General features: G+C 39.8%; 1 protein-coding gene across 1 annotated transcript; it reads right to left on the bottom strand.

The window, feature by feature from the left end:
• Positions 1-1,354: 1,354 nt before the first annotated feature.
• On the bottom strand, positions 1,355-18,182 carry dcaf11 (ddb1 and cul4 associated factor 11). The gene is made up of 15 exons (XM_022217750.2): positions 17,977-18,182; positions 17,464-17,683; positions 16,033-16,160; positions 15,050-15,168; positions 14,823-14,887; positions 14,484-14,584; positions 13,441-13,587; positions 11,129-11,183; positions 10,677-10,745; positions 10,388-10,445; positions 6,728-6,913; positions 6,386-6,539; positions 5,681-5,833; positions 5,472-5,578; positions 1,355-2,536 (listed from the first exon to the last, which is right to left on the bottom strand). The coding sequence occupies exons 2-15, from the start codon at positions 17,667-17,669 to the stop codon at positions 2,459-2,461; spliced, it is 1,626 nt and encodes a 541-aa protein (XP_022073442.1). The 5' UTR covers positions 17,670-17,683; positions 17,977-18,182; the 3' UTR covers positions 1,355-2,458.
• Positions 18,183-23,658: the final 5,476 nt, after the last annotated feature.

The following is a 23,658-nucleotide window of genomic DNA, read 5'->3' as shown; positions in this document are numbered from 1 at the left end:
GATAAAATACATTCAACAAAAATATAAACGCAACGCTTTTGTTTTTGCTCCCATTTTTTATGAGATGAACTCAAAGATCTAAAACTTTTTCCACATACACAACATCACCATTTCTCTCAAATATTGTTCACAAATCTGTCTAAATCTGTGACAGTGAGCACTTCTCCTTTGCTGAGATAATCCATCCCACCTCACAGGTGTGCCATATCAAGATGCTGATTAGACACCATGATTAGTGCACAGGTGTGCCTTAGACTGCCCACAATAAAAGGACACTCTGAAAGGTGCAGTTTTATCACACAGCACAATGCCACAGATGTGGCAAGATTTTTGTTGAGTGTATGACAAATACCACTTAATAGAAAAGAATAATTACAACTTTCAGAATTGAAAACAGTCGCTGAAGACCTCTCTTCAAGACAGAAAATTTTCGATTTGTTTCTTCTTATTATTCTTGAGTTTTTCATCAGTTGGCAAACAACTAGTTTACGTCTACACTACTAGTGCTATGTGTATGGCCGAAACTACTAGCCAAGTTTAGTCGCATCAAAGCATTTGAGGGAAAAATTCCTGATTCTTTGTTTCATACCAAAAGGTTGTGATAAATTCTCTTGAAAATAGTATGGACACACTGCTTGGGAGGAAGCTGCTCATTCTTGGTTTAAGATCATGATAAGCTGGCCGTTAGGAAGGCGTTTTATAAATGTGTTACATGGTGACTTAGGTAAGCAGCCAAGGAAAAATCTGGAACCTCAAACATGGTGTTTCATGTAGGTAAGAAGCAGTGAGATCATAGTGGGAAAAAATAATTGGCATAGACGTTGAGCATTGTAACTTTTTCATGCACAAAAAAAAAAACAGCTAAAAAAAAAAAGAAAAAGGGGGAAAACACATATTATGGGCTCTTTAATACTACTACATATTGTAACAGGACAAGCATTTTTCAGGACTGTAACCTTAATGATCTAAAACATTATTTAATTATTTAAAATGGAACATTGTGATACAATTTACCAACACAGTGTTGGTCAGCTTTTATAAGAAATAAATCAGCAGGAACAGGGAATGCAGCCAGACATGCCAAAGAATCTCAGTCTAATTTTAGACCACTTACTGCATTGCTGTCATTACAGTGACCTTCAGGCAACTTCGATACGGCTCTCGTAGCAGCTAATTGTCAGTGTGTGTGTGTGCTACCGGCTAATGGATATCTGGCAGCTGTAGTTAACCATAGAAAATAGACAAAATGCATCTCGTCTTGCTGTAAACAAGGCATGAATGTTTTTCCATGTGCAACTCTTGCGTATTTAAACCCTAAAACAGTAAATGATAAAAATGAGGACAGTATACCGTATTTGTGGTACATTTAAAGAAAGGTTTTATTATTCCTGTAAAACAACGGTCTGAGAGTGAAATATGGGCTCTGATATAAACACCTGAAAATTGCATATACAGATCAGTGTGGAACTTCTAAACCATGCGCACGTCTCCAGCCTCGTCACCGAGTTTTAACTTGAACACACGATCAAACACTTTCAAATCTTTTACACAAAACACGTGTTTAAATTGGCCAACAAAAATCAGTATTTTTCAATCAACGCCTGTGTTTACAGAACTGAGTGCTGATCCAGAATCAAGAACAAGACCTCAGACTACTGCTGTGTCTGAACAAGAGAGTTACACCTCCAGGATTGAGAAGAGGATTCAGTTTAACATCGTGAGTTGGCCACTAAGATGTTGTATTCAAATGGGTGAGCAGGTGGTGAACTCAGGAAAGTTACATGATCATCAGCTTTAGGATTTGTGACTTCAGGCAACTAGAAATCAATATAATTAGAATATATTCAATCCTTAAATGTGGATTTAAAATGTGACGGCCCCTAAAAAAGGACACCGCTCATGCTATTCATAACAGCAGAGTCAAAACTGAGGCCAAATTATCACACTGACGACTACCTAATACACTCCCTGAATGCACATACCATTAAAATACTATACATTTATACAAAATCATCATCATCATCACGTCCTCCCTGCGATGTCCCCCCTAATAAAGAACTAACTTATCATTATGTTTCATAGCTCATTGAGTGCAGTGCGTAGCGCTTCGAGCTTCAGCATGTTTTAAGTGACGTGTTTCAGGCTCGATCCAAAAGCTTTGGCCTGTTTATTCTGCGCAAGACAGTGAGGCAGAAACAAAAGAAATACAGAAGTAGTCCGTGACGTTCCCACTGTGTTCTAATCTGCACTTAAGGCTACGAGGCCTTTCAAATGAACACTTCACAGCCACACTATAATTGTAATCATTAATATCCAGCATTGAATTTAAAAATATTTAAGTCTCTCCCAGTCCGTCTGAGCTTACTGCCTTCCTGTGTTTGGGTGAGCGTCGCCTCGTCTGCGGTGACGTCACATCGTTTCCTTCATCTCTTCTTCTCTTGTTGCGTTTCTGCTTTTGTCAGTCTCTCTCTCTCTCCCTCTCCTCCTCCAGAGGGTGGGTTTGTCTGTGCTCCCACATTCGCACCGCTCCGTCCCACTGCAGACAAAAGAGGGCAGAGAATGAGTAAAAATATGATCAATGAAAACATCCGCACCTTCTGCTGGTGTCCTGGAGTCCTTTGATTTTATGTACCCCAGTTTTTCAGTGACTTTCTTTAACTTGGATGTCAAAACACACACAACGTACACTATATTTACACATTTAAGAAAAGCACATTTTACATTTCCGCTTATACTGTTTCTACTTATATTTGTCTTTAGTTCTTATTTTGTGCCTGTTTATCTATATATTTTATACTGTTTCTATTTCTAAAGAAGTGTTTCTGATAACTTTGGTAACATGTACAGTGATCCCTCGCCATATCACGATTCACTTTTCAATGTCTCATTGTATCACATATTTTTAAACTGTATTTGGTATTGCGGATTTTTTGCTATATCAGGATTTTGTGGTATATGGGTATTTTTATATATTTGTTATTTTAATAATTTTTGTGGAAAAATGAGCATTTCTAGCCTAAAAATTTAAAACAAATATAAAAAAAAATCTATAAAACAACAATTATGACATATTGAAAGAACGCTGAATCAAAATAATATGCGGAGCGTAGAGCGCTGGGCTCTGATTGGCTCAGCGACCGAAGCATCATTCTCCTACATCTCCCATGTAGAGCAGGAGTTCAGCATCTCGCCTTGTCCGTTCTCACTGTGCTGTACATCCATCTCATCGTCATCACTACTGCACAGCTAATTCATCATCATCTTTATCATTTAAATTTTGTAGTATAGTCACTGGTAAGAACCCATATAGAATTTTCTATGTTTTTAAAATTAGGCTTAAGAGCGTAGAAAGTGTTTAAGAGCATAGGAAGTGTCTATAGCAGTGTGAGAAAGATTTATAAGAGTGTAGGGACGGTTTATAAAGCCTTAAAATACATATAAATAATAAAATAAATATGGTTGCTACTTTGCGGATTTCGCCTATCGTTGGGGGGGGGGTCTGGAATGTAACCCCTACAATAGACGAGGGACCACTGTATACTTAATATTGACACTAGTCTGGTGACCAGGGTCTCTGAAACAGAGACTTTTGGAAATGCTGCTGTCTCTATTCTACCCTGAGCATTCTGGTGCTGCTTAGTCTCGATGGCCACTACACTTCTGGAAACAATAAGACATCCATGTTCGCTTCATAATTTGCCGCCACAAGGAACGTGGTGGAGTTATGTGACAATTGGTGTTGGTTTGTCCGTCTGTTTGTCAGCTTGTTCGCAACATTACCCAAAAACAGATGTAAACATTTTTTTCCAGTAAGTAGGGGGAACATTTAACTCACAGAATGAATCAGCTTTTTACTCTGACAAGGGGGTGGCGCCTCATCGGATTCATGTGACGGACAGCGTTGGTTTGTCTGTCTGTCTGTCACATTACTCAAAAACAGAATAATGGATTTGGATGAAACTTTCAGGGAAGGTCAGAAATGACACAAGGACCACCTGATTAGATTTTGGCAGTGATATGGCTCATAGTCTGGATCCACGGATTTGTTAAAGATTTCTGTATCCCTTTGAAATAGCAGCACGGTGTCACTGTAACCATGACAACAAGTGAACACTACATCAGCTGCCTGCTCACATGATTGTGATCCTACTACAAATCAACCACTGCGGACCATTAATTGTTTAAAGATTTCATCCGTCAGAAATCACACAACGACTGAGCAGCCTTAGCAGACTACTGCGCTCTGAGTGCTCCTTAGTTTCTTATGTCTCTCCATGATTCGTCGCACCCATATCAGGCTACCCTTTAATGGAAGACAACCAGGACAGTTGATGCTAGGTTGTACAAGTCAGAGTCATTGGTAGGAATGTTCTGCTGTGATTAATGGTGATGGTAGGTTAGGTCAGTACTTCCAGCCAGTCCAATCTAGCACCAACAAAGATATAAAGCCTGAGACACTTATGTTCAGTCGCAGCTCGACTTTGTTGTTGATTCAAGCAAAGAGATCTCTGGTCTTGCATTCACCATTTCTGTTTTTCCTTTGGAGAATTCTTTACAACCAACCAATCAACCCTCTGCTTCTTTCTTACACTGGAGGAAAGTGTATGTGAAAGGTCACATGATATGCATTTATAGGAGTGTTAGTACAAAGTATGAGATTATTTCTGAAACTGTGCTAAAATGCTTATCTGGTTGGAGATCATATTAACTTCAAAAACCCTGTTTTAAAAAGAAAACAAAACATATGGACGTAATCTTAGTGTCTTTGCTCTTTCAAGTGCTTTGATACTGTGCTGCCGACGGTACCTTCTTATAGATTGTAGCACGCATTACACCGTCATTGTAGCTTCATTCACTAAATCAAGCAACCAAACAGCAGGTTTTGGCATCATGTGTGAAAGACACAGAACTTTTTAGGCAGGAGAAGAGCTAACCCTACCCATTTCATCTATGTTCAAGGCCTTAACACTGCAATTGCCTCAAATGCATGTTTTTGATATTTTATGAATGTACTTTGCATTAACCACGGAGCTACATCCCAACGTCTGTTCACTAATTAAATTGGAGATGTCAGAAGCCCATCTCAGGATGCTGTAGCTTCTTTCTTTTAGTCTAAACATTTCATGTTTTGCTGCTGTTAAAAAGGACAACAGCTTTAATGTTGTTTTCCATTTAGTAAAAGAAAAAGAAAAAAGGAGTCTAGTTTCCTCTACAGATGGTGAAACTCTTAAAAAGGACCATTTACTGCAATATGCAGAAAAAAAACACTTTTTTTCATTGCAAATGGTCCACTTTAATCCCCATAATTGCCAGAAAACATATCAAATTCTCAGGCTGTCTGGTTTAACGCTGCTCAATTAAAACCCTTTACAACTTCTGAAAATGGCTGTCCTAGGATTTAATGTAATATTTATGATCCCAAGCTTTTACACATTGATTCCAGCAGGACAGTTTGCACTAACAGCACTCACAGAGCTGCTGATGATGTTGTCCTCATATGGGTGCCAGCTGACGTCCCTCACACAAGCGTCATGGCCCGACAGTCTGGACACCACCGTTCCGGTCAGCACATCATAGACTGCACACATATGACCAGTGCAAACAGTTTAGCTGACTGTACATACGTGTTGGATGACAAACAGGCGTACAGACTGACGTCCACACGCAGACAGACACTCACTGATGATTTTGCCGGTGGAACAGCCAGAGTAGATGAACCTCTGGCCAGTGCTGAACTCTGGAGAGAAACGGCAGCGGATGAGGGTGTGCAGAACCCCGTGACCCCGGTATGTCATCACTGAGGTGTCGCCTGTCAGCTTGTGTCTCTTCAGGGCTGCAAGAAACAGCAATTAAACAAACACAACACTGTTAAAACAAAGTGGATTCCTTTAGCTTTGTCATTTTTAAATAAATTTGATCTCTTTCCAACCCTTGCAAGTACGCCTGGCCTCAAATCAGTTTTATACAAATGACATATACTAACAAGCAGCAAAAAGTACAGAGCTATTCTGCATTTTTACCATTTAAGTTTTTATCTCCTCCTCTATCTCATTATCAGAGCTCCTATCCTTCACCTCCCCTCTTCACCTCCCCTCTTCACCTCCCCTCTCTTTGACTACTGATGGTGATCACTCATCTCCCTATGCATCGTTTTACTGTCATATCCTTTTACCCTCACCACACACACAAACGCTCCATCTTCCTGTCGTCGGCTCGCGCTCTGCCTCTTTTATAACGTCATTTCGTCTTTATCTCCTCCTCTATTCTTTCTCCGTCTGACCTCTCCTCCTCTCGTCCTCCAACTTCTCTTCCTTTCTCCTCTGCTCCTGACTCATTCTCCACCGGTCCCTCCCTCTCGCCTCCCTCTTTTCCCTCCCCTCCTCACCTCTCTGGGGAACCTGCTGCCAGCGGTAATCCCAGTTTTGTTGGGTGACAGCCAGGCGGGAAGCTGCCAATCCCTCTTTGGGTGAGAACTTCCTGACATCCCAGAGCTTGATGGACTGGTCCTTCGAGTTGCTGATCAGATAGCGTGCATCCCCCTGGCACATTATAAACATTAAAAAAAAAGAAAAAACAAACCTGAGTGTTAAATCAATATAAAGAGCTGAGCTAATATTGTCATTTCATCAGATTCCATCTAATCGTCCAACTATACATGAGCATTTGGGGAACTTTTTACTGACAGAGCGATAAAATAGCAGCAGCATTCCTCTCTTCGACCCCCCACCTTGCTGTGGATGAAGGTGATGCCGTCTCGGTGGCCGGCCAGCTGTCCGACAGGCTGCGGTCTGTCCTCCCGCAGCGTCCGTCTGTCCCACACCTTACACAAAGCGTCGTCACTGCCAGAGAAGAGCAGCTGGGACGAGCTGTCGGCGAACGCCACCGCATTCACGTCGTCCTCGTGGGCATCAATCTGATGAGGACAGACGCAAAAGAAAGAGAGTCAGTGTTTCTATGTGGAGTGTGTGTGCACAGCAATGAGCGTGTGTGTGAGACTGTGTGATTTCCTTTGTGTGGGAGACGCTGTAATACACATGTTTGTGCAGAAAAATGTCTTCCTGTGGTTGTGCGTGTCTCTGCATGCACAGGGGTAATGGCAGACCCATTTTCTGGAAGACTGAAGCGCATTAAGGCTCAGACTTTTACTTTGTTGGTACAGTTCTCTGCAGCCGACGGTCAGGGCAATGCTTTGGAACTACAAGACGTATTAACTGAGTTACATAGGATGTTTTTTTTGCAGCATGTGCATCAGTGCAATAGCTAAAAATACAAACATTTACAATCACACAATGGCAAAAAGACAGAGTCTGAAGGAGGGAAAATCTTATAGAGGTCGGCCTTCGTCACTATTATACAGAATGTAAATATAAATAGCAAATGTCCCCTTGTGGAACTAATAAAGGACATTCTATTCTATATTTTCAATGTATTGTGTAGAAACGTACTTGCATATGTGCTGTGGTCTGCAGAAACAGAGTCAGCTATTAAGTCTTCCTAAGGTAGGAAAAGCAAGATTGTATTCTAACAACGGCAGCTTCACAGCTCTACACATTGAAATGTTGCTCTGGCTTCTGGCTAGTCAGTCCAAATTTGATGCAGATCTACACATAAAATCTTGTATTCATGGTCCCACAAGAACGAACTCTGACTTCTTCCAGCACCATCATCAGGTCAGCTTTTTAATTTGTGAAATATTTTCCTTTGTGCCAAATATCTACAAAACTAATGACATTCCCATCAGACTCAGCTGGGCTAATTACCAAATATTTGTGCAGCAATACAGCAAAGTAACTGATTACACTGATTACAAACCTAAAAACTCATCTTAGAACTCATATTTAGAAGTGCTTTTCCTTTAAAATAATCTGTGCCTTAAAATGGCTTAAATGTAACCCCTCTAGTATCTGCACATCTATGAATTCGCCACCTCTTTCCACACACTCCTCCCCACTTGTTGCAGCAACTAATCTACAACTGTGCACAAATACTGTAAAAATACTTCACACTACGAAGTGGTAATTAGCAGTGCTGGAGTAATTCAACACAAGTTTGAACCGGAAACTGCTTCTGAGTAAGAATAAAGATCCAGAGAGTGCTACCCTGCAAGTTAACAGAACTGGAGTTTTACATTTGTTACATATGAAAACAAAGACGACTGAATCTGTGTTTTTTAGACAGGGTGAGTCAAGGTGAAAAACACTCAGCCACGGTGTTGACTGCTTATTTTGCTCATGATGTGTCCTCCATCAAATATAACAGACTGTATGAACATGTAAAAACAAGGTTAAAAAAATGCAGAGGGTTTCTAGCTAAGATGGTCAGCATAGTAAATATTAGACCTAAACATCAGCGTGCTAGCATTGCCGTTGGCCCTGTTCACACCTGGCATTACCACATGTAATAGCAGATCTGATTACTAATGGGCAGCTATAAACATGTCAGTGTAGAATGTGACTCAAATGACCACCTTTGTTCTAATCTCACCTCTTGCTCTAAATGCAAATAGCCACTTGCAGCATTTATGTTTGCAAAGCACAAATGCGTTGTTTTTAACAAGCAGGAGGCAGCAATGCATTTACAGGGGATCCTCGACTTACGTTCTGTTCCTACAGATTGATCTAAGTCGATTTTCGACTTAAGTCAGAACTCCGGAGAAAGTTTAAATAAAGTTTTTATTTGCATCATGATGTTGATCAGTTCGTCATAAAAGACATGAATACCTATGACTTTCATGCATGTACGAGTCATTTTATAAAAACATAAAAGAATATATTCCACTGTTTTCACAACTTGGTCTAATAATGCCGATGTTTTTCGGTGTTTGGAACCGTTCTGAGCATTTTATGAAATCTAATTTCCCTTCCATGGTGTGTTGCCCTAAAGGCAGAATGTTCAGTGTATTTTTATTTTGAAAAACCTTTTATTTTGATGTTGTCTGTTGACAGTTCTCACTTCCTGTCTACTATTTTGATGTTTAGCTTTACACATGCTTTTCTGGATGCATGGCTCTCTACTTTCTAAATGCCACAGAGGCAATGTCATAAGAAGTTAACTGCATTTGGGACTTACTGGTTAAGTTATAGGGATTTATTTACATGCATTTATGTTGTTTTATTCCGTTTTTGTTGCAGTTTTCACTCTGTTTGTAATGCGTATCAAGAGCCACAGTAAATTAGTCAAGTTTGCAATCACGACTTTAACTAGTTGGGCAGCTTTTACCATTTCACCATTTTCTTTGCCATCAGAAGAGTCTGACTTACACTTGGGAGCCCTAATGAAGGGAAAAAAGTTAGTGGATGTAGCACAAGCCAAGGTGGCATACAACTGGAGAATGTAAACAAAGCCGTCTTTCAGTGCCGTGTGACGATGTATTCGTCCGTTCCGCTTGCTAACTAGTTTTATGTAACGAGTTCTGACATAGCAACGAAACACTGTAGGACGAGGACGTCGTAAACCGAGGACCCCCTGTCCTTGCCTTATCTGATGGATATTAAAATTAAAACACTACAAACTAGTTTCACTCCATGGTGTGTACCACTGAAAACAAATTGCTCCAGATGTTTGAATTAATCTTAGTTTAGCTTAATGGGCTTTTAGAAATTTTCGTGGACAAAAGCAGTTTTCAAAATTTGAGAATGAAAAAGGGATTATACAGAGGACGTCAGGTATGCGGGTCGTCCTTCATGATGGCCCGGGGCACATTTGCATAGACACAGCTCAAAGAATGAAGGTGAACACAGAGCTACTACTGCAACCTAAATGATCAGATCATTTAAACCTATACAGAGTACTTTACTATTCCACTGATCAGATCAGCAAAGATGCATGCCATGTGTGAACAGGGCCATTGCAATCATGATAGCAATGATAGCATTCAGCAGAGAAAAACGCTGGGGGTAATTACATCAGTCTGAATCCAATGTTAGTTTTGGCTTTATATGAACTGTGTGATAGCAAGTAGAAGCTTCACATGTAAGTGGAGCGAAATAAAAGCAAAATGGCCCATAAGATGTTGAGATATAAGGCAAAAAAAGACACCATAACACAGAGGTAATGGGAGGGACAGACTGAGGAAGAGCGTACGACAGCGGTGAAGCAGATGGTAGAGGTCATCGAGTGACTTCTACGCAGAGGGTGGCTGTGGGAGGAGGAGGGAGGTGGATTTAACCCCCACTGTCCCACTGCAGGGTGGAACTGGACTCTGTGCTGCTACATTAGACAGCAGGACGGTGTAAAACTTTATGTGCGCTGGCACACTTTTAGCTTCACCGTGTCTGGCTCACCTTGACCACAGGATAAGGCACAAACAGACAGAGGTAGATGGGATGCAGAAACAGGCGTGGAAAAGCAAAGGAGCAGGAACAAGTGTACTCAAAGGCGGGCTCACCTTCAGCGTTCGTTTGTTCTGATCAAGATCAAAAACGTAAAGGCAGCCATCATTTGCTCTGAAAGGAGAGAGAAGAAAAACGGTTTAAACATGATTAAGCACGTTGAACCTAATCCGTTTTACTTTAATATCAACTATAAATGGAATTCACAGCTCTGGTTATAACAAGCGCATTTAACTTCCACCTACAACAAAAGAAACTTGAATTTACATTTCTAAAAGAGCCTTCAGTCCTGGTTTCAACTCTGTCACTCACTGTCTTGAAACATAAAAGCAAAATTGTACTCACCCTCCCAGGATCTCTTTGCCATCTGTGGACGCAGCCAGTGAGAACACACAGAACCTCCTCTCATCTGGACTACAAAGCACAACAGCACACACACACACACACACACACACACGAGCAGGTTTGACACGGCGGCGATAACAAGACATGTGAATCACAACTCCGATGTCTACTGCATGTCATCCCACACCAAAAAGCTTCATGACGGCACGCATCACCTCTTAAACAATGTCATTAATAGGAGTGCTATGAGTTTAATGACTGCTTTGTTGGAATAATGAACTCTCCGTTTAACAAGAGGAACACACACAGAGCGAGAGGATGGATGTTGGGGTGACAAGTTCTGACAGCATCATTCATCCAGGTGGTAATGAAGGGAGAGGAGGGCCGGCTGGTAAGGAATGATAGATTACCTGCTCTGTAATGTTATAAGTTACTATGAGGGAAACACTAACTTGAGGTCCAGGGCGGTGTGGTTTTCACTGTCTCCATCTATACTGCACAAATGAACTGCAGAGAGACACACAGACAAGAATATATGAATAAAACAACATGGTGTGTACATTTGTGGCAGATCACGACCATTTATCACGTCACGGGGCTAAAAAAGCAAAGATAAAAACAGCAGTGTTCTCTAGAAACACAGTTCGGGGAGCTGATCTGAAAAAATAATCACGCAACCCTTGCCGGTTTTGGTTAACATCGCCAAGCAACAACACTTAGATAATAAGAGAAATCACTCCCTTGTTAATTAAAACACTGCTCCCTATTTACCAGGGAGCAGCAGTTTCCTACACAGTAAGTATTTCTTTAACGATCTGAAGTTTCTTCAACAGTGAGATCTGAAGTGAGATTTCAAACACTTATGAATCATCATTTTGCGTCATCACTAGCGGGCAACTTGCCAACAGTCTATTTGCATCTAGAAAACACAAAACATAACATTGTAGGACTTGAAGCAGCGAGCAGTGCTTATGGTATACAGGGTTTCTGCAGAAATCAGCCAGTCAGGTTTAATGCTTTTCAATGTCATTTTAATATTATACTGTAAAAATTTTAAGACCCTAACCGTGAACTCAACAAATTACACGGGTTCGTTTTCTTGTAAAAGATGATTTTTATATGAAAACTGTCCCCTCATTTCACTATTTCTGAATCCGGAAACCCCCCAACCCCCCACGGGCTGCAGCCAGTCTCTGAATTCCACTTTTTCTAGCTAGTTTTGCTGGAATTTGCATTACCCCATTTCCCAGCTCTCATGCACTTTCCAAACGTGCAGTTTTTAACAATTGTACCTGACCGGCCGGAGCAACTATCGCCTATAATTATATATAATCAAATATTTTTCTTGAAAACGGCAGAAAGAATTTCTAATGCCACTGAGAATCAAATTTAATGATTTTTAATGCCATTTAAGGCCTTCATTTTCACCAATCTATTTAATGACTATTATTGCTTTTTATTGCACTGCAGAAGCCCTGGGTATACATAAAGGCATATAGAGTACACATATGTCAAAATTCAAGACATTTAAATTCAACAGCAATAAAGTAAATTGATGACACCTATCAGCCACAACATTAAAACCACTTACAGGTGAGTAACATTGATCATCTCACTATAATGCAGCATTTTGCAGTGGAAACTTGGGCACATACTACCCACTTAGACAACGCTACAGTCAATAAGTGCACCCGCAATGGTAATGGTACTTTTAAACAGCAGTAGTCTGTCTCAGCAGGACAGTGTGCTCATGTCTCACTGCAAAAACTGCTGAGGAATAGCTCAAGGAACAAAACAGAGACACCAAGCCTCCAAACCCATATATCCAAATCTGATCATGCGTCCTCAAAACGAAGGCCTCACCTGCAACCCACGGGACCCAAAGGACCCAAAGGACCCAAAGGACCCAAAGGACCCAAAGGACCAGCTGCTTACGTCCAAGTGTCAGACACCACAGGACACCTACAGTTTGTGTCTGCTGGCATGTGTTTTGGCAACGCAGGACAAAAACTACATGAGGATGGTGGTTTAAATGTTGTGGCTAATCGGTGTATATAAAAAATAATACGCAATTTTAAGAAATTAGTAGTTGCTGAAGTGCCAGACTACCTGACTGACCTAGACTAGGTCAAATCACGGTGCCTTGAAAGGTGTAAATACTGTAGATTGGCTTTAAATACATTTAGTATCCTATAGATTGAAAAATTAGAAGTGTTTTATTTCTAGTATTGTACAGCAAGTTTTTTTTACAGTATAAACTAACTTTAATGTTAATGTGGTTACCAACCTGCCTGTTTCATCTACTTGGTTTTTTTGTAGGTAAGCTACTGAATATTTGAATCTCCCTTAGTATCTATCTATGAATCTACGATACTATGACCAGACCAGGGGCTCTCTATTACTTCTCTTTTTTCCACCGAGAATGAAAGAAATCAAATTCTTGAAACATTTGGTTCACAGGCACAGCAATTGCATGCAGATGTTTACTGAAATAACTGCTGTATGTTTCCAAGCTCTTTTCATCTGCGTATAATAAATGTCCATAAGGCTAGGCTGAGACGCACACAAATGCAGCTCGATTATGCTACAAGAGAAGCAAGGTGCAGTTTGTTAAGAGTACATAAACAAAACTATCGTTAAGAAGCAAGACGACAATACAAAGATTCATGAGCATAAAGAGTAGAAACATCAAGAAATGGAAACACTCTATCGTGACTGGCTAACTGTTCTCTCATTTGTTAATGTACAGGCCTCCTAGCCTTACTGTAGTCAGACCAGCTGGAGTAGAGCAAGTGGTGAGCGTCGGGGGTGAAACAGACGTCCAACACACTCCAGCCCACGTCACGGGCCTTCACTGTTCGCCGCAGGTGAAACCGTCCCCTAGTGGTGTCATATAAGCGGATGTTCTGGTCTGCAGCAAGCAGCATAAAAAAAAACAAAAAAACAAAAAACATTTCTGTAAGTAAAAGATGCACTCATTTTGACGAGACTCCAGTGCTGCTCTTACAAAATCTAATTGTCATCTGGAACTATAAGCTGAGAGGAGTTCTTCCATCTACTATACATTGCAGGCTTTTGATTAAAAGCACATTAGAATAATAATTCATTTAGGAACACATTTAAAGGGGAGTCACACAGAAATCTGGAGAAAGGAAAAAATACAAACCGCCTCCTGCAGCTCTCCTCTGTTTGTTTTCTGTAAGTCTACCTACACAAGCTAATCAACCACCATAACTCATTTAGAAAGCCATCAAGAGAAGCAAAAATCTAGCTTTCTATCTGACAATTTGATATACAGTATCCTAAATTGTCATTATGGCATTTTGACTTAGTGATGCCCCCCCCAAAAAAACTGCCTATTCCAGCTTTAAACCTTTAGCCGACAGTTATTTGGCTTCCACTTAAGTTCCTGCATCAACAGAGCAATCACAATGAGAACAAAAACTGTAATCAAATGACTGGGAGGCGGGTGGTGATGAGACCTGCTGCTCCTTGCTTGCAAAGCAGCTACTTTAATAAAGCAGAAGTCATGTGTTCAATCAGGAAATAGTAGCAAAGGGTGTAACTGATACTTTCTAAATGTTTTTTTTTAGTTAGCTTTAAGCAGTTTTGACATCAGATCATTTGCAACAAAAGATGTTTTAAAAAAAGAGCAAAGTCAAACAATACTTGTCTGTGCCGAGCCACATTCTGTACATGACACTGCATGAATGGCTGTGGTGATTTAGTGGTGTCAGCAGCTTTAAACAAACATTAAGAATTATTGATAGATCTGATTCAGTTACTCCGGGTTCTCATGTTATTTACCTTGGCAGGCAGAGAGGAACATGTTGCCATCCTCGCTGTACACTCCGCAGAAGGCTTTCTGCTGGTATGTATCCTTGTGGGACACATAGTTTGGCAGGAAACTGCAGAGGACCACAGGGGTCAGTATCTTAATATACAGTCCCTCGTCATCTCCACTAGATAGTACATTTTCACATGATCTACACAGCTATGACTCACATAAAACTCAACAGAAGTTAATGCTCAGTCAAGGTTTTTTTAGTAATTAAATGAACTGATTAAACTAATGTGAGCCTTTCTCTGTCCCTTAATACTAATTTGGTTAAAAAAAATTAAAAAAAATAAATTAAAGCTGCTTACTGTGTACGGATACGACTGCACTCTCCATGGGAAAAACTGGAACCTCTACATCTGCCTTGTTCCCTCTGCACATAAAAAGAATCATCAACATTTAGAGGTAACTAAGCTGGCGGACACAAACAAGTGATAAACACCTCAAATATCTGGACAACATGAGTTGAAACAAGCACAAATTTCTTGAAAAACTAAATAAAACTACGTATTTTGAAATGTTTTTGTGGTCTGACCTCTGTTAGCATGTGGGTGAAACTGTGACGGCCTTTCAAGGCAGAGGAGGCGGTGGCCAGCAGGATCTGAGTTCGGATCTCACTCCGATCCACTTCGTGCGTGTCGGGTTGGGTGTCCACTAGGAAAATATTACAAAGAACAAGGCTCAGTATGAGTTCATATTTGACTGTCAGAACTTTCTACACAAAAGACATTCATCCATATCTCTGAGAACAAGGTGCAAAACTTATAACAATTGCCCCCTTGACAAACTAGATTAGATTAGATTATTTTTTTAATCGTCACATGCACATACAGTATGGCAGTGAAATGCAGTGCACCAGGCTTTATAAATACAAAATGCTAAAATAGGCAAAAACATAAAATGCAAAAGAAAAGCACAAAAAATACAAAGGGGCTATAATATACAAGAAATACAAACAGATAGGTAAGTAACATGTTTTTCGGATGCGTTCTCATATCAAATTATACTGAATGAGAGAGGAGGAAAGTAGAAATCGCAAAAATGGAGGAAAACATAAAACTCAATCCTTGTTAGTTTAGCAAAAAACATAAGTTGTAAATTAGGCTTTAAAGATGATCATGCTTAGTTAGTTAATGGATAACAACTTCTCAATATGATTTATTTATTTATTATCAGCTTCCATTAATAATATTTAATTTAAATTAAAAAAAATAGAAGAATAACATTCATCTAACACAATTTACATCTTTAAATAAAATATTACTGGAGTGCATTCGTCTCATTTCTGTCACTGGGTGGGTTACAACTACCTGGTAAGCAAACAGCAAGCGATGATATTTAATACAGCAAGATAACGTTCCTGTTCGAACAAATAATCCTGCTTTCCAACTTGTATTGCTGTCAAAATTGTATGTTTAAAAATAAAGACACATTTAAGTAAGAGACCTGCCATGTAAGCAATGACTTATTGTCTGAAATCTATGGCATGGACAATAAACAGCGTGTATGAGAGGTTACCTGGTGGATTGTAGCGGTCACCCAGCCGTCCCTCCCATGCTCCATCACTGTCCTCATCAGAGTCAGAGTAGGACTGGACCAGCTGCAGCCCCGTGGCTCCGCTGCCATGGACCAGCCTGACCTGGCCCCTGCACACGCAAACACAACATCAGCTCAACAACCAATCACTCAAAGCCCTGGCACATGATCAAAGGAACCTGCAAAAATCGACCTAGAGAAGAATTTAAAGGAGCAACAAAGACAAAGAGGACAAAGCGATCCAGCTGCAGCCCTACAGTCAAATAGAAAGACACCAGCCAGCCTGCATGACAGCGACTCTTTTACCACTTCAACAGGTGGGAGATCAGCAGCTCACTTGAGGGAAGTTGAACGTTAACTGGAGTGAAAAGAGCAAGTACTTTGAATTCATTTCAGCTCTTTCAGATCCTTGCTTTTTCTAGTTCTGACTCTTCTGCTGTGCTGTTTAAACAGGCCCAGACACAGTCAAGAATCACGTCCAAAGGCTGAAACCCATTACAGAGAAATATTCCAAAACTTCCCAGATCTGCACGTGCACACTGAAAATTCACCCGTCTGTCCCCTAGACCCGTCTCACCGCCAAGTCTCTGGAATTCATTGCCACCCCAGCTGAGAAACATGGACTCATTCCTCCATTTCAGATCACAATTCAAAACACATCTGTTCAAAACTGTGTATTCCATCTGGTGCCAATAGCCCTGTCTCTATTGATTTTAGTGTTTTTCATTTGCAAAGTGTGTATCTGGAAACGTTTGTTTGTACAGTGTCCTTGAGTGCCAAGAAAGGTGTCTTCAAATAAAATATATTATTATTATTATTATTATTATTATTATTAAATAGCAGCACTGGAATGCAAAGAAATGCTTTAATTATTTGCTCCCTTAGCCAAGACGTAAAAACAACCTGACTTTTCAGCCTATTCTGTACCATTGAAGAGTGTCCTGAAGCTAGTTCACACCTGACAAGTGACACCTATCCTCTCTGTAAATGGTTTCATATTCTAAATATCTGTCCTGAAATATATCAGTTCAAAACATGAAACACGATGACTAGATGTTGTGTTCATGTTTTGTGCACTGACACTCTGATTCAAACTAAATGCATCAGCTGAGTGAGCAGAAATAAAGAGAAATCCCAGCGCTCTTATGAAAGATAATATAGGGGATATTGCAGGGATATTATATTGCATTGCGTCGCACAGGTGCTTCTATTTTCCTGCTCACAGGGCTTTTCTACATATGTTAGTGATCACCCACTTTAACAAAAACAACTTGTTAGTATCTCACCTCTCTATAAGGACTATTTGAGATGTTTACATTTTGTTGCCGAGCTATCTTGATGCTAGGTGTATGTGATTTTTGTCATGCTATTATCAGTGTCAGCTTTTCGAACAAGACAATCCTCCCAGTTTACCTCCTCAGTAGGTAAGCCAGTACTTCAGCTAAGTCAACGTCCTCCTCTGATGACGACTGTCTGTCTCCCTGCTGCCTGTCCGCCGTCCTGCGGCCTCGGCTGCTGCTGCTGCTCTGGTTCGGTTCTGCTCCTTCAGACTGCTCAGCTGGGTTGCCACTGGAAGAGCCCCTTCCACCAGACATCCCAGAACTGGACTGAGAGCCCATAGACTGAAAAGGGCCTACCAGAGAGAGTAATGAGACGGTAAATGTCAGTTTGCCCTGAGGAGGCCAGGTGAAATCAAAGATAAGGAAAAACAGGAGTTAGGTAATAAATGGCTGCAGATTTATCTGGAGCAGCTAAGCTGATAGAAGTTGCTTGTAACAGCCGCTTTAGTTTTACTTTTTCGACATGAACAAACCATGCGCTCTGCCGACTAAATCTACCAGCGTGATTGTTAGCTCATCACGTTAAAGATGCTGATTTTGTTCGGCTAGCTAAACATGCTAACGACCTAACGACAACATTAGCTACCGTTAGGCTGTCAGACGGTCCTCCTGACACTTCCTCGGTCCAGCTTTTTGTCGTTTCGCCGCGAACTTGACAGTCCGTTAGAGCTCCGATAGGGCTTCCGCACGGTGCGGCGTACGGCGCTGAGGAGAAGCGCAGTCTGGAGGTCGGATAGCGCGGTGTTTGGTCAGTCGGTTAGCAGGGCCAGTTCGTGAATCGCCATGTTGTTTACAAAAGTGTGAAAAAAGCCCTGCGCGTGCCCCTCCTGCCCTCTCGCCGTCACGTGATCCTCAGCGCTCTCCTCATTGGCTGAAATCTCGACTGACCACATTTTTTTATGGTAAAATAACACGCAATATAACAAAGACTAATAACCTCTGAGGAATGTGGGTCAGTGATAATTACACATAAAAGTAACATGTTATTTTTAGAAATATATAAAAAGTAACAGAGCAACGTTTGCAGGAACTATTATAGCAAGACATGGAATGAGTAAAATCTTGGAATTAAAACTTATAATATGAAAAAAAATCAGCTGAAACTCACAGACCTAGAGATTAAAACATGTCACTGAGCAAGCAAGGGGATTTTAAAATCTACTTCTCCATCTGCACTGCTTATTTGAATTGATCAAACCTATGGACTAAACTCACTACACAGTATTTGGCAGGTGGTTTTAACATTATTAATTTGGTGTATACTTGCAATACACTATTTTGCTCCTAAAAAGCAATCTCATTACAGTTTCTCTGACATAAGCATGATTACCAGGGTCCAAGGTTTGAAGCATCACATGCACTATGTGTCTATTGGTTGGTAATCTTTTTAATAAGACACAATTTTTTTCACATTTTTGAAAATGCTTCATACAGCATAAAAACAATTCAATTGTGTCTAAGCAAAGAAAACAATGCCGACAGTGACCATGAATATTGCACTGGTAGGCATGTGAATGATAATGTCACATGCCTACCAGTGCAATATTCATGATCAATTGTAATTTATGTTTAACTGCAATATTTATGGTTGTATATTTTTCATACCTCTGGATTGTATTTTGTCATTTGTATATATATTTTGGTTGTATATATTTTTAATCTGTGTTTAATATTGCTTTATAAAATTTATCTTTTAATGCTGCTAATACAGCAAGTGCCAAACTGATTTTCATAGTTTTTTGTAGGTGACAATAAAATTCTATTCACTTCACCTATCTTGACAGGATTAACAATGTAGTTTTAAAAAATGTAAAAAACAAAACAAAACAAAAAAACCAAAAAAGACAAATAACCCAGTGATTACATGGACATGGCTTAGTTAAAATATGATTCAAACTCTTTTTTTGAAGTGAAAGTGTGCGCGGTGTATCTTTTGTTCAATAACTTTGCTACCAAACACTAGTGGACATGCAGGACACAGGAGGGGGAAGTAATTGGTCTACTGATGTAATCCGCTCAATATGTAGTTGGAGACAGTGTGTATTTACAATTAACAAAGAGCAGGAAGAACAGGAAGTGTTTGACAAAGAGGTTCACACCTCCTATAATTTGTTTATGTGAACCAGTTGTAATGAGCTCTCTGAAAAATCCATTTAAATAACTCTAAATATGCTGTCCACTAAAAACAGAAAACTAGAACTTTGGTTTAGATTTCAGTGCAAAATCCAGCAATTCCTTTTAAAAACAGCAGTCATTTTGGTGTCATTTTAATACATTGCACAAAAGAACAAAGTTGACTATATTTTATGTCATTTCCACTTTGATAATGCGTTTCTGTAGTAGTTACAGGTGATGTAATGTCTTCTGTATACACTGAAACATTTCAGTTTAACAGAAAGGAACTCAGAATTCTGCAAATCACTACATTACATACATATAACCACTACTGAGGAATAACATGGAAACCCAGTGGCTGAAACTATCAGTGCAGCATGTTGATAACGTGACAGTAAATTAATAAGCTTGCTCTGTTGCTACTGTGAGGACTTTTATGACATCTAAACCATGAAAACCAACCATGGCTCAGTATATAAACATGTATGATTCACCTGCACATTGCAAATACACTCAAAAATATAAACACAACACTTTTGTTTTTGCTCCCATTTTTTTATGAGATGAACTCAAAGATCTAAAACTTTTTCCACATACACAATATCACCATTTCTCTCAAATACTGTTGTCTCACATTCGATGGCGTCTGGCATGTTGGAGAGGTGTTCTCTTCACGGATGAATCCCGGTTTACACTATGGGCAGGCGTCTGATATGGATGAAGAACACAGGTGCATTTTATTGATGGCATTTTGAATGCACAGAGATACCGTGATGAGATCCTGAGGCCCATTGTTCTGCCATACATCCAAGAACATCACCTCATGTTGCAGCAGGATAATGCACGGCCCCATGTTGCAAGGATCTGTACACAATTCTTGGAAGCTGAAAACGTCCCAGTTCTTGCATGGCCAGCATACTCACCGGACATGTCACCCATTGAGCATGTTTGGGATGCTCTGAATCGGCGTATACAACAGTGTGTACCAGTTCCCGCCAATATCCAGCAACTTCGCACAGCCATTGAAGAGAAGTGGACCCCCCCAATAAAACAAAACTGCACCTTTCAGAGTGGCCTTTTATTGTGGGCAGTCTAAGGCACACCTGTGCACTAATCATGGTGTCTAATCAGCATCTTGATATGGCACACCTGTGAGGTGGGATGGATTATCTCAGCAAAGGAGAAGTGCTCACTATCACAGATTTAGACAAATTTGTGAACAATATTTGAGAGAAATGGTGATATTGTGTATGTGGAAAAAGTTTTACATCTTTGAGTTCATCTCATAAAAAATGGGAGCAAAAACAAAAGTGTTGCGTTTATATTATTGTTGAGTGTAGGTGTAAGTGTAGAATTTTGAAACTTCAAGCACACAGAAAATACAGTTTGGGTAGAAGTTTGAGTTATTTGTCAGACTAGGCTGTTTCTGAACCAGATTCTGGAGCTTCAGCCACCATCTGGTTTGACATCCTGTGTTGAAACACAAAGGACGGACTTTATTCAGTCACAGAATTTTAGGTACAGCTAGAGACTGTCTTTTAAAGGTTTCTGGGTTTAATAAGTGTAAGTGCTTAAGTACTTAACTTCAACTTGCTGCCTTAAGTTTATCATGCAGACATAGTTTTCTCAAACCACCTCACTGCCTGAGGTCATGTCAGCTAACAACAGCTAGCTGGTTGGTAAAGTCACGTACTGTTTAGTGCCATAAGCGACCAAACGTTGAGAGTTTACATGAAAACATTGGTGTTGCAGTAATTTTCCTCTGTGCGTAAGACGCAGTATGCCGCCAGCGCGTTGGTTGGTACGTAATACGTATTAATTAACACAGCAGAGCTCCCTCGGCTCGAAGCTCTCATGCAAGACTTGTTTGCTCTTCTAGTCATCCTAAATTTTTCTAACCCTGTCACTAGAGCTGTTATTACTTTTTAGTGCCATGAAACGTCTGTTTTAATTATTTGTAAGTCATTCAACTGGAGTTTTACAGAAAAACTCGATACTGGTTGTCAAATCAAACAAATATGTGCATAGACTAACAGCAAATGTGAAGAAAATAGGTAAATCGGAGTTAACTGATATTTTTCAGAGCTAATTTTATTATCAGTCATTATTAATCAAGGAAAGTGATTGCAGTTATTTGGAAATATTACAAATTTGAAGGAAAAAAAAGTAAATCTTGGTGGAAAAATTTGGAATGCCACAACATCCAGCACAAGACTTTTGTTGATATTTTGCTTTAGTTAAAAGAGAACTTTCAATTCTTTATTTTTTTGTGTTGACAGCAGGTTATTATTTGATGTGTAAGTGACTAGATAGTGCTGTAGGTGGGATTTTGCATGAGGCTACAGAGTGCTTCAACAGAGCCTACGTAGGACAGTTTTAAAATACTTATCTTCATGACAACTGGTTAAAAATTGTAACAACATTCACAATGTATCTACACCAGTTTTCAGAAATGTGCCAAATGCTGAATCCAACAGTCAGTCAGGCTGATAATTAGTCATCTCCTGTTGGTAAACATTGGTTTGGTTTCAAACATTATTCCTTTTTTTAATTGCTTGTAATTACTGTGCATGCCCTGGGTGTTCCATAAAAACTTGAACAGCTGCATTGCCGAAGTTTTTATTTTTTGTATTTTATATCCCAACAGCTGCATTATTTTTTAAAGGACCAGATGTGGTTTGTCAGTGTGATGCATCGTCCATGCACAGAATTGGCTTTCATTAGAGTCTTTCAGTAATCAGGACTTGAAGCCTCTGCTGTCACTTTGTGGTGATGATTGTTGATTTTGTGAAAACACTTCTACATGTACACATCATTCTGTGCTGTGTATAAAATATGTTATTGTATGTGTGGAGATGCAAGGTGTCCAAATGAATCTGCACACAACAGGTGCTGCTGTTGACAGGAGGCTAATTTCGACCTTTGAGAATCGTCCTCCGTCACCTCTGGCTGATTGGTCATGGCCTGAAATTGAAGAGAATGATCAATCCATGACTGTGATAACTTATCATTCATTACCAGCCATGCAGGAACCAAGTTACAGTGCAGCAGGAATGCATACATGTGAGCATTTGTCTGTTTTTACAGCTGAAAAGAGACAATGAAGATTTGCTCTTGTTAATCAGCGTTCAAGCGACTGTGACTAAGCAGAAACCTCGTGTACTCTGTAGTCTGCCTGTATCATAATGGAACCTTTTTCATTCAGTACAGCCATTCTGGTTAACCAAAGTTACAATTTAATATGCTGCATTATTCTTTATGGTACAGTTTGTTCTGTAATCTTTTGTTTCCATGTTGTACTCTGTATCTATCACTGCCGTGTCTGTTCTTCTAATTGTTGTTATGCATCAGGCTAAGGAATGTCATTTGATAGCTTGTTATGATGGTTAAACTTCATAATTATATACTGTGAAAATTATTCTTTCTCACAGTTGAATCTTGGTCAACCAAAGTGTCTGTGGCTCAGAGAATTTTTATTGTTACAGAGCTGCAGAAATGGATGAATCCTGCTGTGTCTGCTGACTAGTTTTGAACCAAAACATTTTGCTTAACAACTTCATCAATTTATTCATCTGTTTCTGAAATTTCTGAAAAATTGGTAAAATAATACAGAACTATATGTTGTTATAGCAAAATTTCCCATAATAAGATAATAAAACTAAAAATGAGCATATGCAGTCTACATTTCTGTCATTTTGATATAGAGGTGTAGCGATTTACTGGTATTGGCCATAATGTTGATACTAAAAAAATCAAATAGCGACATCATGTTAATACTACAGATATTATGTTGTAATTAATCCAGCGCCAGTAACTAACTGTCCACACTCCCCTACACTCGTGTTTTCAATGTCATTCATTTGAAAACAGACACGTACCAAAGATGAATTAGACTGATGGCATTATTCGGCTGCAAATTTTCTACTGATATCGTAGCAATATCCTCTGTGAATCTTCTTGGCCGTGATAATTGTGTGGTGAGAATCTGATATGGGTACAGCCTTATCAAGAAGTATTCATTAGACAGCTCAGAGCCTGCAGAGTCAGCTTTGTGGTTTGATAAAAGACTCGATAAAGCTACTTCGGCAAAGTAGAGTGACAAAAAATGTTGCATCATTCTTTGTGGGAGAGTGTGTCATCTGTAATACTTTTT

The sequence above is a fragment of the Acanthochromis polyacanthus genome, chromosome 20, assembly GCF_021347895.1.
Source record: "Acanthochromis polyacanthus isolate Apoly-LR-REF ecotype Palm Island chromosome 20, KAUST_Apoly_ChrSc, whole genome shotgun sequence".
Lineage (NCBI taxonomy): Eukaryota > Metazoa > Chordata > Actinopteri > Pomacentridae > Acanthochromis > Acanthochromis polyacanthus.
This window is presented reverse-complemented; position numbering and strand designations above follow the sequence as displayed.